Source organism: Marmota monax, unplaced genomic scaffold (assembly GCF_021218885.2).
Source record: "Marmota monax isolate L192 unplaced genomic scaffold, Marmota_monax_Labrador192_F-V1.1 WCK01_AAM20220418_F8-fsc00041, whole genome shotgun sequence".
Lineage (NCBI taxonomy): Eukaryota > Metazoa > Chordata > Mammalia > Rodentia > Sciuridae > Marmota > Marmota monax.
Genome location: NW_026695238.1, coordinates 12395947 through 12410989, shown reverse-complemented (window position 1 = coordinate 12410989; position 15043 = coordinate 12395947). Strand labels below are relative to the sequence as shown.

At 44.7% G+C, this 15043-nt stretch overlaps 1 protein-coding gene across 1 annotated transcript in view; it reads left to right on the top strand.

Moving 5' to 3' along the window:
- Positions 1-15043, top strand: part of Dner (delta/notch like EGF repeat containing) — a 288589-nt gene that overhangs the window by 198987 nt on the left and 74559 nt on the right. Inside the window, exon 7 of the mRNA XM_046439974.2 lies at positions 248-361. Within this exon, the coding sequence (XP_046295930.1) occupies positions 248-361 (114 nt within the window). The remainder of the gene's footprint in view (positions 1-247; positions 362-15043) is intronic.

Sequence of the window (15043 nt, the reverse complement as noted above, 5' to 3'; positions counted from 1 at the left end):
GGAGAAAAGTCTTCTTTTGCAGGAAAACAGTTTTACAAAACAACTGATTTTTTTAATGGATTCTAAAGTGCTATGATTATTTCTGGTTATAAAACTAAATGACAGATATCTAAGAGTGGCTGAGAGACTAGCCCCAAGGCTTCTGCATCCTTGGGTGGGTACCAGTTAAGTCCACCCAATGGGGGCGGGGGCTCCTGGAGGTTCTGGAATAGCACATTTCCTAAAATGCACCTCTCGTTTTGCACAGGTTATACTGGAGAGCTCTGCCAGTCCCAGATTGATTATTGCATCTTAGATCCGTGCAGAAATGGAGCCACGTGCGTGTCTAGTCTCAATGGATTCACCTGCCAGTGTCCAGAAGGTAAAAACCCTTCATTATCTTAGTGATGCTTGGCCTTTTCCACTTTAAATCATAAATTAGCTTGATCAGCTTTCTACTCTGAATTTCCGAAATCTCTGCACAAATGCACATTCTATTTTGTTTCAATTGTGAAGTAAAAATAGATGACTCCTTTTTAAAAAAAACTATGCTACAATAACTTGAAAAATTATGTTTGAATATTAGACATAATGTAGGAATTTCAGTGACTTCTATTTAGGCATTGAAATGAATTTCTATAATGAAATAGGGTGAAATAGAGTCTCTTTCTGATTTCACTTGTTAAGATTCCTATTTTGTAAGCTTATTTCATTTTTGGAGGGGGGGGGGACTGAACCCAGAGGTACTTGAACACTGTTTTAGTCAGCTTTTTTGCTGCTGTGACTAAAGTATCCTACCAGCACATTATAGAGGGGGAAAAGTTTATTTGAGGCTCATGGTCTCAGAGATCTTAGTCCATAGAAGGCCGGCTCCATTCCTCGGGGCTCAAGGTGAGGCTGAACATCATGGCCAGAGAGAGTCGGGGAGGAAAGCAGATCACATCATGGTGACCAGGAGGCAGAAAGAGAGACTCTACTTGCCAGATACAAAATATATACCCATAGCCACACACCCAATTAACCACTTCCTTCAGCCACACCCCACCTGCCTCCAGCCACCACTCAGTTAATCCCATCAGGGTTTAAATCACTGATTAGGTTAAGACTCCTACAACCCAATTATTTCTCCTCTGAACCTTCTTGCATTGTCCCACACATGAGCTTTGGGGGGGACATCTCACATCCAAACCATAACAACCACTGAATCACATCCCCAGCCCTTTTTATTTTTTATTCTGAGACAACGGCTTGCTAAATTGCTTTGGACCTCACTGAATTGCTAAGTCTGGCCTCAAACTTGTGATCCTCCTGCCTCAGCTTCCAGAATCCCTGGAATGATAAGTGTGCATCACCATGCCCAGAAATGATTTGTTTTTTGATACCTGTCCACGTAAAGAATTCAACGTAAAGTTCACCTACTTTAGTGTTTATGTCAGCTTTATAATGTCTTAGAAAATTCAAGTCACCTGGAAAGCCACATCTTTAGGGGCCACTTTTATTTTTAAAAACAGTTTTACTGTTTGTTTCTCCTGAAGAAATGGACAGATAATCACAGGCAGGTACTGGTCTGGTGTTCAGGGAATGATCTTGCACATTTCTGCTTGGGGGGATGCTATGGGAGGGATTTCTTTAAACCTTCAGGGTTGTAAGAATAACGTGGCATTAGAGTTGTTTTTTCCCTTAAAACCTCCGTGTAAGCTCCTGGTCCACAGAATTGACATTGACAACTACATAAAGTAGAGCCACACCTTCTGCCCAGATGTGGCCTGGAGCCTGAATATGTGGGGCAGTATCTCTGCACTGGCTCTACCCCAAACCGCCCTGGCTGGGGGTGGAGGTGGGCAGTGGTGTGGACGGTGTGAGTGAGTCAGTTTTATTGCTGCTGAGGCTGAAAGACCTGACAAGAACAATTTTAGAGGGGAAGTTTCTTTGGGGGCTCATGGTTTCAGAGGTCTGAGTCCACAGACAGCCAGCTCCACTCCTCAGGGCCTGAGGTGAGGCAGATCATCATGGCAGAAGTGTATGGTGGAGGAAAGCAGCTAGGGACATGGCAAGGAGAGAGTGCCCCTCAGGGACAATATGTAAACCCCAAGGCCCCCAGTGACCCACCTCCTCCAGCCACACCCTACCTGCCTACAGGTACCAGGCAGGAAATGAATCCACGGACTAGGTCAAACTCTCATAACCCACTCCTTTCACCTCTAAACTTTCCTGCACTGTCTCACATTGAGCTTTTGGGGGACACCTCCCCTAAACCATAACATGACCAGATTGGTGTTTATAAGAGGCCATGGCCTTGCAAGGGCTTGGGTCCCCAGAAGCTGCTCCTGTGACCAGCAACTCCTCGTGCTCTTTATTTTTTATTATTAGTTATAGATGGACGCAACACCTTCATGTGATTTCTTTATTTTTATGTGGTGCTGAGGATCGAACCCAGTGGCTCACACGTGTGAGGCAAGCACTCTACCACTGAGCCATGACCCAGCCCCCGACCCCCACCCCCACACTCTTTAATGTTTGGAGAAATGAGTGTTCACTAAAGAAGGGCCGACTCTCATCTCCCAGCTTCTGTGCAGAGGCTGGGGCTGAGGTTGGGGCAGGGCAGGATAGCTGTGGTGCCCCCCGTGTCCCCCTCTATGTGGGTCACTGTGGTCACCATAGTGATGGACCCGATCCCCCACCCCAGCTTTCTTTTGAACACAGGCAAACAAGTGGGAAAGCCTGGAGAGTTACCAAGGGAGGTCTCCCTGTGTGGAAGACCAGCAGGGTTTAGTCACCCTCTGGAGGACTCAACAGCCGAGCAGGCAGCACCACGGCCACTCACTTCTGATCTTGCTGCACTGCTTCAGAGCCTTGTCACACCCTTGATGAGTCAGTTGCCACCTACCTCTGGTGGCAACCTTGCTGTTTGGTCAAGGGCAGTCTTCAGGGTCATTGTGGGATCCAAAGGGATTTTTGTGAAAGAGTTTGGATGACTCCAAGTGCTTTGTTATTAATATTGCTTTGATTTTTTACTAGAAAATCACAATGGTTCCCAGAGGCTCAGAGAGGGGGACATTGTACAAAATCTACTGGTATAAATGGTGACTCTTGAAGTAGAAGCTAGGAGTTTTGCATCCACTCATACTTCCTTTTGTAGTTGGTAGAGATTTTCTGAGCACTTGCTGTATGCCAGGTGCTGTTTTAGGTCCTGGGATTTAATGGTTGGCAAAAGTATATAATTGCATGCAGGTGATGCCTCAGAGATGTACAGAAGGGATCTGCTAAGCCTCGAGGGTTAGAAGAATCTCCTGTGTGCCAAAATCCTGAAAGAAGAGATGGTATGGTTGAAGGTGTAGCTAAGCTAGGAAGACGGGGGACATGATGGCAGCAGGTCAAAGGGGCAGGGCAGGCTAGTGGGGCTTGATGGGGCAGAGGGCGGCCCTTCATCTTCAGTCTGGAAGGAGGGAGACAGAGGCTTAAGTTTGAGGTCCAGTTCCACCACTTACTCCCCAGGTTTGGTTCATGGGCAAGTGATCCACCTCTTAGTGCCTCGGGGCTTCAATCTGTAAAATGGAGGAGATGATAATGCTTGCTTCACAAGTCAGCGTATTGATTCCAAGGGATGATGCAGACAGAGGGCTTAGGAGAGTATCCAACTACGTGCTCAGTACATGTTCGCTGTTTTCATCATTATTGTCTTCATTACAGTTATTACTATTAAACCACTGATACATTTAAACAGGGAATTTGAAACATTCATGCAGTAACAGTGTGGAGCATAAATGGGTGAGAGACAAGAGGAAATAAGAGAGAAGGCTGGGGACAGAGTGGCAGGGCAGAACACATAGCGCGGGGCTCCTTGGAACAGAAGGATAGAATTGGACCAGGAGAGAAGCTGCTAGATTCAAGAGAACTTGGAGGGTAAAGTAGACAGGATCTAGAGAAGGATGGTGTGTGGTGGCTGAGGGGACGAGGTGGCAGCAGTGTGCTTTGCCACCTTTCAGTTGGCTGTTCTGTTTGGGAAGAAGCAGGAAAATGGAGCCGGGCTCTGTTTGGTTACGTTGGGTTTGAGGGCTCTTTGCTGTCGGCATGGAGATGCCCGGGAGCAGGTGTGGGGTGGCTCTGGAAGAAGTCCCGGCCAAGGCTAAGCACAGCACCAGGCCTTGGAGTGTCACTTGAACCTGAGAGTGTGGCCTCTCAGCCCCCCCAGGCTGCCTAGAGAAAGCTCAGAGGAAACGCAGCGCTTTCCCAGGGAGTGGATGACAGTTTCTATGAAGTCCTTCATTGGGAGGCCTCCCTCTGTGGAAGACCAGCAGGGGTTTAGTCACCCTCTGGAGGACTCCTCGCCAAGGGTTTGAAGCTCCCCAGTAGGAGGTGGGGCCTGTTGTAGGGTAGCCCTTGTAGGAACTCAGCTGACAGAACATCTGGCCCTTTGAAAAGAGCCCGTGTCCCCAGGAGCTCTCTCCCGTCAGCCACACTCTGAGAGCAAGTTTGAAAATTGCCTCAAATTGTCAGACTGTTGTGGAGCTCTGAGGCCCTGACCCTCCTGCTTCCTCCCCACTCCTCTCTGCACGCTGGTTGTTTTAGTCAGCTTTTTCACCGCTGTGACTAAAGGACCCCATCAGAACAATTGTAGAGGTCTTAGTCCCTGGACAGCAGGCTCCGTTCCTCAGGGCTCAGGGGGAGGCAGGGCGTCATGGCGGAAGTGTGGCGAAGGGAAGCAGCTCACATGGTGGTCAGGAAGCAGAGAGAGACTCCACTCTCCAGATACAAAATATATATGCCTTAGCCACGCCCCGATTCCCCCTCCTCCAGCCACACCCCACCACGTCACTTACCACTCAGTTAATCCCTATCAGTGATTAATTCACTGATTGGGTTAAGGCTCTCATAACCCAATCATTTTTCCTCGGAACCTTCTTGCATTGTTTCACATGTGAGCTTTTGGGGGGACACCTCACATCCAAACCATAACACTGGTGTTGATTGTTTGTCCCCATTTTCCTGAGCCATCCCTGAGAGAAGGACATGAACTTTATTCATCTTGCCCTCCCCTGCTCCAATAACCCTAGCTACATACAGATCATGTTCTGTGTTAGCACAGGTTAGTTAATATTGGGTAAATAAAGCTCAACACTTAGATCTCTCACTCTGCCTACTAATTTGACCCTCATGGTACTTCTATGCAGGGAACATTATTAATGTTTCCACTTAACAGACAGAAAACTGAGGTCCAAGACAGCAAATAACTTGCCTGAGGTCATAGCCAGAAATTGAGACCCAGGCATCTGGGCTGTCCAGCTCCTAACCACTGTCCTATACATCTTTGAATATAGTCTTTAAAATAAATCTCATGATGTTTATTTGTCAAGACTTTCTTTGCAACCACAGTTGTGAGTGAAATAAACGCAGAGCTTTTCAGGTTCTAGGACTTCTAAATGTCCCTGCTATTTCAATTCCTACGTATGGAGAAAGTGAGACGTTTCTTTCATGTGTATGGACGTCTGGGTAAGGACAGTGGCATCCTTTACAGCAGTCTTTCCAAGGGCAGCAAGCTGTCGGAACTGCCTGGATGCTGCTTCCAGCACTGCACGTTCATATCCCAGGTCTTCTGTCCATTCACCTCCGTCCTTGTTCCTCTGAGGGTCCTTTTCCATCTCATTCGAACAGGTCCTCAGAGTCCTTCCTGGGTACTGAGTCTTGCCCAGAGTTCAAAGTTACACCTGAGAGCTCCATGAGGTCATCGGTCATTGCTCATCGGTCCCCATCCCCCAGGAGGTATCTGCTCTTCTTCCACATCCAGGTTTCGCCCTTCATCTGGCTTTTCTTTGAATTTCTAATTACTTTCACTGGACTCATATTTGAGAAGTGTCGTTCCAGATTCTGGTTACAATGGGGGCAATAAAACATGAAAGTAAAAATGTCACGTGTATTTCCCTACCTTACTGAACGATAAGTTCCTGGAACCCGCGGTTACTGCTTTTAAATGTCCTCCTTACCCAGAGATTGTCTTTATGTTTAATTTGGAGCTTTGTGATCCTTAAAATTTTAAACTAAATGCATTTAAATTCTAAAGATTTCTATGTGTACTTAGTATCACTGCACATTGGCATTTGAATGTGTATACTTAAATATATGAATATATAGCTGGGTGAGGTGGTGTGCACTTGTAATCCTAGCTATTCAAGAGGCTAAGGCAGGAAGATTGAAAGTCTGAGGCCAATCTGAGATCCCCACCTAAAAAATGTGTGTATGTGTGAGAACACACGTTTGTATGTGTGTGTGTGTGTGTGTGTATGTATTGACATTTAAATATATAGTATTATAATAAAGGATATGTGTAATATAGTATATAATGATATTATAATCATATTGTGATATGTAACATACATTATAATAATATTATATACATACACACATGCATATATATATATATGAATATATTTAGATATATATGTGAATAAAATCTGAACACTGCTATCCAGACACCATCATCACCCCCCCCCCCACCCGGGGTGATGATGAATTAATAAAGGGAACCAATAAAGACAAAGCAATAGGGCATCTCTCAGTTCTGCAGGTGTGACCATTCTCGTTGTGCCTAGCTTGGTCTCACCTCCTGGCATCTACCTGCTACAGAAGGCACCTGGCAGTCAGAGACCAAAGCAAGAATATGGGCTTCATGGTCTGTTCTGGGAAATATTATTTATCCAATATATTTAAAAACGTTAACATTTTAAATGCTAAGATGTTTAAAAATGAAACGTTTTCCAGCTGGGAGGGTGGATATGTGGCATTTGGTGGTCTGCCTCACCCTGGGGTGGTGCAGGGAAGTGTTGCAGAGCCTGGGGACCAGTCCTCTCTGTCCTGAACTGCCAGAGCATGGCGTCGGCTTGGCTATGGGATCCTGAAGCTCTTTGAACACAGAAAACCCCACGGCCAGTGTGGAGCCCCAAGGCTGGCCCACTGATGAAGCTGCAGAGTGGAGAGGTTTGGAATGTGGGTTTTAAACTACATTGTTTAGGTCTGAAGTCTGCACCAGCTTCTTGTGTCAAACTCCCTTACTTCTCTGAGGCTCATTTTTCTCAATTACTCAAATGGGCATACTAGTCTACACCACATACCAAGTTGGTGCAAATACCAAGAGCTGCCTAAGGTTAGCCATCATGTTGCATCATGATTAAACAGTTGCATCTCCTGAGTGGGTCACATAATTTTTATCTCTTCCAGCCTTCATTTTCTAGTTGTAAAATGGTGACAGTTGACTACTACCTTCAGGGCCCTTACTCCTCAAAGTCTTTGATTCAGGTATGTCAGCTTAGGAGCCTCTTGCTGAGTCAATAAATCCATTTTGCTTCATGTTTATAGACAAAAGGGAAAGTCTGCAGTTTAAATCTTTATGTTGGCCCAAAGGTCCTGTAGGTTAAATCCCGTTGCTACGAGCTCCAAGGGTTTATCCAAACTATTTGGTTTTCCTGCATTTTATAGCCTTGGGAATCCTCCTGTCTAACTCAGATTTCAGTGGTAACACTTTTCATCTTAAAGGGATTTACGGGCAATAACAACACATGTCATAAAAGTTATCTCTGAAATAATGTGTATTGTTCCAAAACAAGGCATGTGACCTCATCACATGAGGTCTGGGCTTCCCGTAGTTGTGGGATCTGGTTGTGTATTGCAGTGTCTCACATGTGTGACCTCCATGAGAACACCCTCTTACAACCCCGTGACACTGTGCGCTTACCTAAGAAACACACCACGTGTCCTCATAAAATTAACAGGCCCAACCAAAATGCTGTTCCTCTTTTAAAACTGGCCATTGTCTCTGGATCACCTCCCCATTCAGGAGTCTGAGCAGCTGAGATGTGGGGTGCTCCACGTGGTGCGTACTTTCACCTTTTAGGGACCCAACTGGAGTGTGAGGACGTAAGTGCCAGTGCGATTTGATGACTCCTTGCTGTGGGCTGGTGAATTTTTGTTTTGTAACTTAGTTCATATTTTCTGTCTTCTTTTCTTTTCTTACACACAGCACAGTTTCTCTGACGTAGTTTAAGTAGAAATTCTGCAGGGAATTCTGTCCGCTTGCTTCTTCCCATTAGCTGTGGGGAAGCAGCTGCTGTCTCTCAGGGTGGCCGGGCTCCCGCCTCAGCTTCCGCACCTCCTCCTGAGGGAACCTGCAGGTGGCAGTCAGAAGTGACCATGTGAGGAACAAACAAAGAAATAACCATATATTGATGTTTTTCTTTCTAAAACGAGGATACGCTTCACAGATAAACACGAATTTTGGTGTTTTCAAGGTGTGTGTCCAGATCTGCACAGGACAATTCTTTAGCATTCTTACAACTTCTTAGCTTTAAAATCCAGGTGTATGTCTTGAACTTCAACTATTGTGTTTTTCTTATGGCTCATATGATAACAAGAGCACCAGCAGTGACAATGACAGCACTGATGACATCTGTCGATGGTTGAGTGGTCTTCGTGTGCTGAACACTGTGTTTGCCCTTTGAAGTTCCTATTCAGTGTGATTTTGTGGTCAACAGCTGAAGCTCAAGTAGACTTTGCTATCTCCATCACTTAGTACCTGGTGACCTTGGGCAAGTTACTTTAATTCTCCTTGCCTCATTGTCCCCTCCTATAGAGTGAAGTACTATTAGAACCTATCTAATGGGGTTGTTCTAAGGTTTTAGGGAACTCTGAGTTTACAGTGTTTAGAATAGTGCCTAACAGAGCACAAGTGATTGATACCTGTCACTGTTCATCACTGTGACAGCCGTACAGGGAGATGTTATTGCTTCATTTCACAGGTGAATCAAGAGGCCCGAAGGTCCTAGTGGACCCAGGATACAAATCCTCATTTGACTCTGAGGTCCACATTCTCTATGCACAGCAGGTTCTCCCTGATCATGTATAGTCCCCTGTGAGAGCTGTGTGGATGCACCTCCAATGTCCCTTGGTGGACTCTAAGCTCCCTGCGGGCAGTGATGCTAAGTGTTCTTGTGTCTCTTAGAGTGCTCAGCATTTAGGTACATGAGAGACATTTTTTCAGTGAATATTGGGTAGATAACTCCATCTTGTTCCCCCCCCAAAAAAAAAACAAAACACTCTAAACAGGAGGACAGTCCCATAGCCAACATGGATTAATCAACAATTAATAAAGTAAACAGGTGGCTCTCTATGGCTAGACTCTTTGCAACCCAGTCGTGACAGCAGGGAGGAGGCTTGGACCTCTTTTGTCTGTTGTCAGTGCCCCGTTCATGATTGGTTTAGGGTCATCCAGAGACTTGGGCAAGGCAAGACTTGCAGAATTTAGGGGTCCCCTTCTCTGGTTCTCTTCTTCCCCAAGACCCTCCCTCACTTCTCATGGTGAAGCTGTCCCAGGTTCTTTCGCTGGGTTCCTATGGACAGAAGGTACAACTTTAGCAGGGCACAGTGGTGTATGAATGTGATCCCAGCCACTCAGGAGGCTGGGGCAGAAGGATCACAAGTTTGAGGCCAGCCTAGGCAACTTAGCAAGACCCTGTCTCAAAACAAAATAAAAAGGGTTGGGGATGCAGCTCAGTAGCAGGACCACTTCCTGGTGTGCATGAGGCCCTGGGTTCAATCCCGTTACCCTCCACCACCCTGCACACACACACACACACACACACACACACGAGCAGCTTCAGTGCTGGTGTCTGAGGCTCCCAGGTCACAGTTATAGCTGTGGCCTCCCTTGAAGGTCAAACACAAAACTTGCCCCAGGCTGCCTCCAATTGGACTCCCTCCAAACCTGCCTGCTCTGCCTCCCTACAGAGCCTTGTGGTTGTGGGTCTTGTTTTGGGTCTGGAGTTTGTAGTTGTCATTTGTGGGAAGGCCTGACTGTGGAACACTTTTTTCTCTGTACCAGAAACAGGACATTGTTCTTAAATACAACAAAATCTCTTACAATAGAAATGAAAAAAAGTAAAGAGAATTTTTATTTTTCTCTGCAGCAGCAGAATCTGTCTCCTTACACACATCCCTCTTTAGACCACAACAGTGGAGAAAGCTGGAGTGACATTTTTGTCCTTCACGTGGATCAGAATGTTATGGGATGCAGTTCTGGGCCTTATTCGGAACCATCCAGGTCCGGGTTGTGAGTCCTGAAAGCTTCCTAAGGTTGAAGCTCAGACTCAACCCGAGAGCAAGGAGACCAAACGTGAAGCCCCCGAGTGAAAGTGTGTTCTGCTAATGACTTCATCAGATTTTTCTTTGGTTAAATAAATCTCTCTCTGGCTCTGTTTTTCTAACCTAAATCCGTCTCCCCTGACCTAATGTCACACAGGCAGAAGGCAGTTGAAGACACTTACACTTCTGCTCACCTCTTTCTCCAGACAAGCATACTCCCACTGTTCTTTTCAGTCGTCCCATTTAGGTTCAATTGTAATTTACAGGAAGAAGTTGTCACTTTTAGAGTCCCTTCCTCACTTTCAAATCCCAAACAGTCCACACCAAGTGGTATTTCTGGTCACTACGACCCAGGGCATCCACATGGGATTGTTTATTAGCCACTAGCCATTTGACTGCATTTGACCATGGGCTGCTGGTCTGTGACAGGCCAGGACATTATGCAGCACTTTAAGTCATTTTTAGCATTTTCTCTCAATTACTGAAGTCTGTGCTCAAATGAGCTCAAAGAAAAAAAAGGTTTCTACAATTCCATCCCCAATAGAGAGTCACTTTGGATTTTAGGTGAACATCTTTGAAGTCCCCTTTATAATGCCCTTTTCAGGACACCTAGGATTGGGTCTTCCTGTGCATTTTCTTCTGCAATGAGCTTCTTTACTGAACAGTGTGTCCTAAATGTTCTTCCACACTGTTAATTTTTTTCCAGAAGTGTTATTAATGGCTGAGCTTTATTCCATCACCTGAATGTGGCACAGTGCATTTAATGAAAGATCTAATCACTCACACACTGTTTGTGGGTTGCTTCCTTGTGGCAGTTGCGGTGGCAGTCACCAGACAGACTTGGCTTGGCCTCATGGGTCTTGTGGACAGTGACCATGAGAGATAGGTGGCCAGGAGGATGAGGGATGGAGCAGGGCTCTTTTAAGTTGACCCCTCTCACCCAGGCGGGGGTTGGAGAGAGTGTCAGGAAGGGTTTCCAGGGAAGCGAGGTTTAAACAGATCTGCAGGAGAGAGCAGGGTGGAGTCCAGCAGAACCCAGTGCAGAATGAGACGGGGAAGGTGTAAGGCTGAGAGGGAAGACGTCGGCCCAGGTAGCCCTTTCAACAGCACAGTGGAGGGACTGGACGTCACCCGAGAGTCTGCAGGAGGGCAGCTTGAGTGGGTTTGGCAGGGGAAGGGAAGAATTTGAACACTTGGGAGAAATTACTGTGTTGGGAGGAGGAAGAGAAAATTGAGGGAGGACAAGAATTGGAGAACGTCAGGAATCGGTCGCCCTTGTCTTGGTGAGGGGCCCGGCGGAGGGGGTCAGTGTTGGCCGTGGAGATGGAGAAGGTGAGCAGGTCTGTCTGAGGAGACGCAGTGGGACAGAGGGTGCATGCGCAGGATTTGGGCCAGATTTTGGTCAGCTTGATGTCTAGGGTACCACTGGGTGGGAGAGTCTCTGGGAGGGAGGATGAGGAAAAGCAAACCATCTAGAAATGTAGCTGACACGCTTTCCTTCCCACCCCTCACAGCTGTGGTTTCTGTCCAAAGTGTGGTGAGGGCCGACTCGGCTGTGATTACCTCCACTGTCTCCTCTCCCCTCTCCTCAGCCACTGGCTTCTGTGTTCTCCAAACACACCAAGGGCTTGGAAATGGCCCTCCAGGGGGTACCATTCACCCTAAAGCCGATGCTACTTGGGGCCTTGCTCCCCAACCCCCTGTTGTTGGAAACCCTCCTCTGACCCTCACCTGGCCCCCCTCCATCCTCCAGGTCTCCCTGACTGCATTATTTAACACAGCCCCAAACCTCATGACCCCCGACCTGTCCAGCAGCTGGTAGTGCTAGCCGATGGTATCTGTTTCCTTGTTTATCTTTCTGTTTTCCAGAATGTGAGATCTTGCAAAGGCTGATACGTGATTGGTCTCAATTAGGATAGGTTAGTGAACAAACCACCAAAGGAAAATGCAGAGCTTTGGCCTAAACCTCTGAATTTCCAGGGCCAATAACCAATTATTTTTATTTTTATTTTTTACATAACTATATATTTTAAGTTTCATCTCTTCTGCCCTTTTATCTGTTTAGTGTAAACTGGGGAAGAGTTGACTTAACTTTCCTCTGACTTTTTCCAGTTAGTTTTCATTTTTCTACCTTAGCTCTAAATTTGTGTTTCTGTTCTAGGAAAAGTCCTAAAGGTGTTTGTTTGTTTCTCAAATTAACCTTCTTACGAATTAAAAGTCACCTTTTAACTGTAACCCTATTGGATCTTTCACATCTGATGGCTTTGTGATTGATTTTCCGCGATGTGCCCTTCTCTTTATCTTACATAACTGCCTGCTTTCTTAGAACCACAGCAAATGTGCTCCCAATTAACTTTTCCAGAAGCACCAGTCAAAACCCCTTCTCCCATGTACTGTCACTGCTCTTCCTTGTCTGCCGAGCCAAGTCTCAGGCTGTCTCTGAGGTCCGGGGCAGAGCCCGGCACTTCTGTCTTTTGAATCTTTGCCACCCTCAGAGCCCACATCAGCAGCTCTTCCTGCCACTGAAATTGTGTTTGCAGAAAGAAAAGTAAGAAAAGGTCGCCTTGCCCTGTTGTTCTTTTCCCTCTCAGACCTGTCTTTGTGGACTCCCCGATAAGGATGAGCTCTTTAAAAGTCAGAGCTTTTCTCCTTGCATCACTGCGCTGCTTGGGAATCTCAGAACTCAATTTTCTAGCTTCACTTTGATTCAGTAACTATTCATCTATGTATCTGTAATTAATATAAATAATGACTAATATTCAACCTGTTCATATTTCCTCATTGCAACTTTTAAGACCTAGTCTGTGTTTTTCAATGTTTCTTCTAACTCTTCTGTTGTGTAACAAATCTGTTAGAATGTATTCTGTCATTGATCCATTGAGTCATCCTTTCATTTATTCCACAAATATTCACTGAGGGCCTCCCACAGCTTAGGTACGATGCTGGGTGCTGAGGCTCAGTGACGAGGAAGCAATGTGGCTGCTCCTTCAGGAAGTCCCTGGCCTCCTTGGGAGTGGGACATGGATGATAGGTGAACCTGTACCATCACCAGTGAACAGAGATGCCATGAAGGTGGTGAGCAGGATATAGGGATATACACCTAGCTGGGGGTGACCAGGGAAGGCCCATCTGTTTGACATTTAAGCTGAGAATTAAGACCTAAGAAGGAGCCAGGTTTGTAAGCAGGCAGGAGGGGGAACTTCCAGGCAGTGGAAACAGCCTGTAGCAGGACTCTAGCAATGGCTTGTTATTTCTGGGAACTAAATGGTAACCCATGGGGCCAGCTGCTTGAATGAGGCTTAGACTGCTCAGCTTAGGTCAGAGCACAGAAAGTCTGTCCAGGGAAGGGAGATCAAATTTTATTCCAGGAACAGTTGGAAGCATGATCATGTTTACATTTTGAGAAAATTATTGTCATTGCTCTTTGGAGTCTTGGTCGCAGGGGTAAGCTAGAACAGGAGTATTGTCAGAGGAAATGGTTGTATTAGGGGAGAAATAATTTGTGACTTTGGCTAGGATGGTGGCAGCTGAGATGAAGCAAAGTGTTTGAGTTAAATTGTTAACATTTAAATTGTTAACATTTTTCAGTTTCTTATTGCTAGTGAATAGAAATAGATATATTTTGGAGACGATATATATAAATGGATATATATTGTAAGATCCACTGATGGATTGGTTGAACATTGGAGTTGAGAGAGGAAACCATCAGGATGGCAACAGGTTTTGACTCAAACCATTTGCCAAGGCAGCAAAATCATGAGTTAAGTTTTAAATGCCTATATACATTATTTCTTCCATGTGAATTGTTTTACATTGTCAGCAAAATTGCCAGTATCACTTTATTCCATATTTTCCCTTATGAATGTTGCATAAATTCCTGACATCTAGATAGATTTCTGACAATATACAGAGTGATTTCATTGTCTCATAATTTAAAATCTTTTGGTAATATATTCTTTTGGTCTTCACTATCTGATTTTCAAGATGCATATTCCTCAAGGATGTTTTCTTTTTATTTACCTAATAAATATTCAGCAGGCATGTTCATATAAATATTGGTCCAAATATGAAATTCAAAGTAATAGTCAAGTAGCTAAATTATATATTTTTGTATTAACCCCTCAATCCTTAGTAGGTTTCTTTTGTAGTTCTATTTTATTTATTTTCCATTTTGATCCTCAAATCTTTCAACCTTTCCTAATTATCATATCATTATTATAATCAGTTGTTTTAAATCTCTTGACTGCTGACATTGCTTCCATATGATTGAGATCCAGTTTTTCTCTGTATCTATTGCATTTTCTTTCTGACATTTCCTGATGTGCATCCTCTGAGATCTGTACAACTTGAAATAAACTACTCCCTATAATACATATTGCAGAATTCATCATTCTCTTTGCACTTTTCGGTTAACATTATCAAACAGTTTTTCATCTCCTACTCTTCAAAGAAGATGGTACATCTGAATATATTGTTTCACCACCATCTAGTTAATACCACATATTATTCTCCTATTATAGTTTCTTAATCTGTAGTCAGTTCAGAAGCACTACTATTATATTCATTACTTAGGTTACAATATTCCACAAAACTCCATTCCATTTGTTCTTAATACACAGCTCTTCATGTTTTGGGAGTTTGAATGTGTCCTTGGCAGGGCTTGAATGGCTCTTGCTTTTGCCACAATAACAAATTTGGTTTCTGCAAGGAGATTTATTATTTATTCACTAACCAAGCAAAGATCTTAAAGGGTTATGTTACTAAAAATAGAAACCTTACCCAAGGATATAAAATAATCTAATTTAGGGTCATAACATCATATTTCAAAAACAGAACAAAGCAGAGTGGTTCCTATCATTGGAGATGAAGTTTACAACTCTTTACATAATGTATGTCTGTGTGTATACGTTGAGAGTGAAAGTGGGGAGACGAAGGG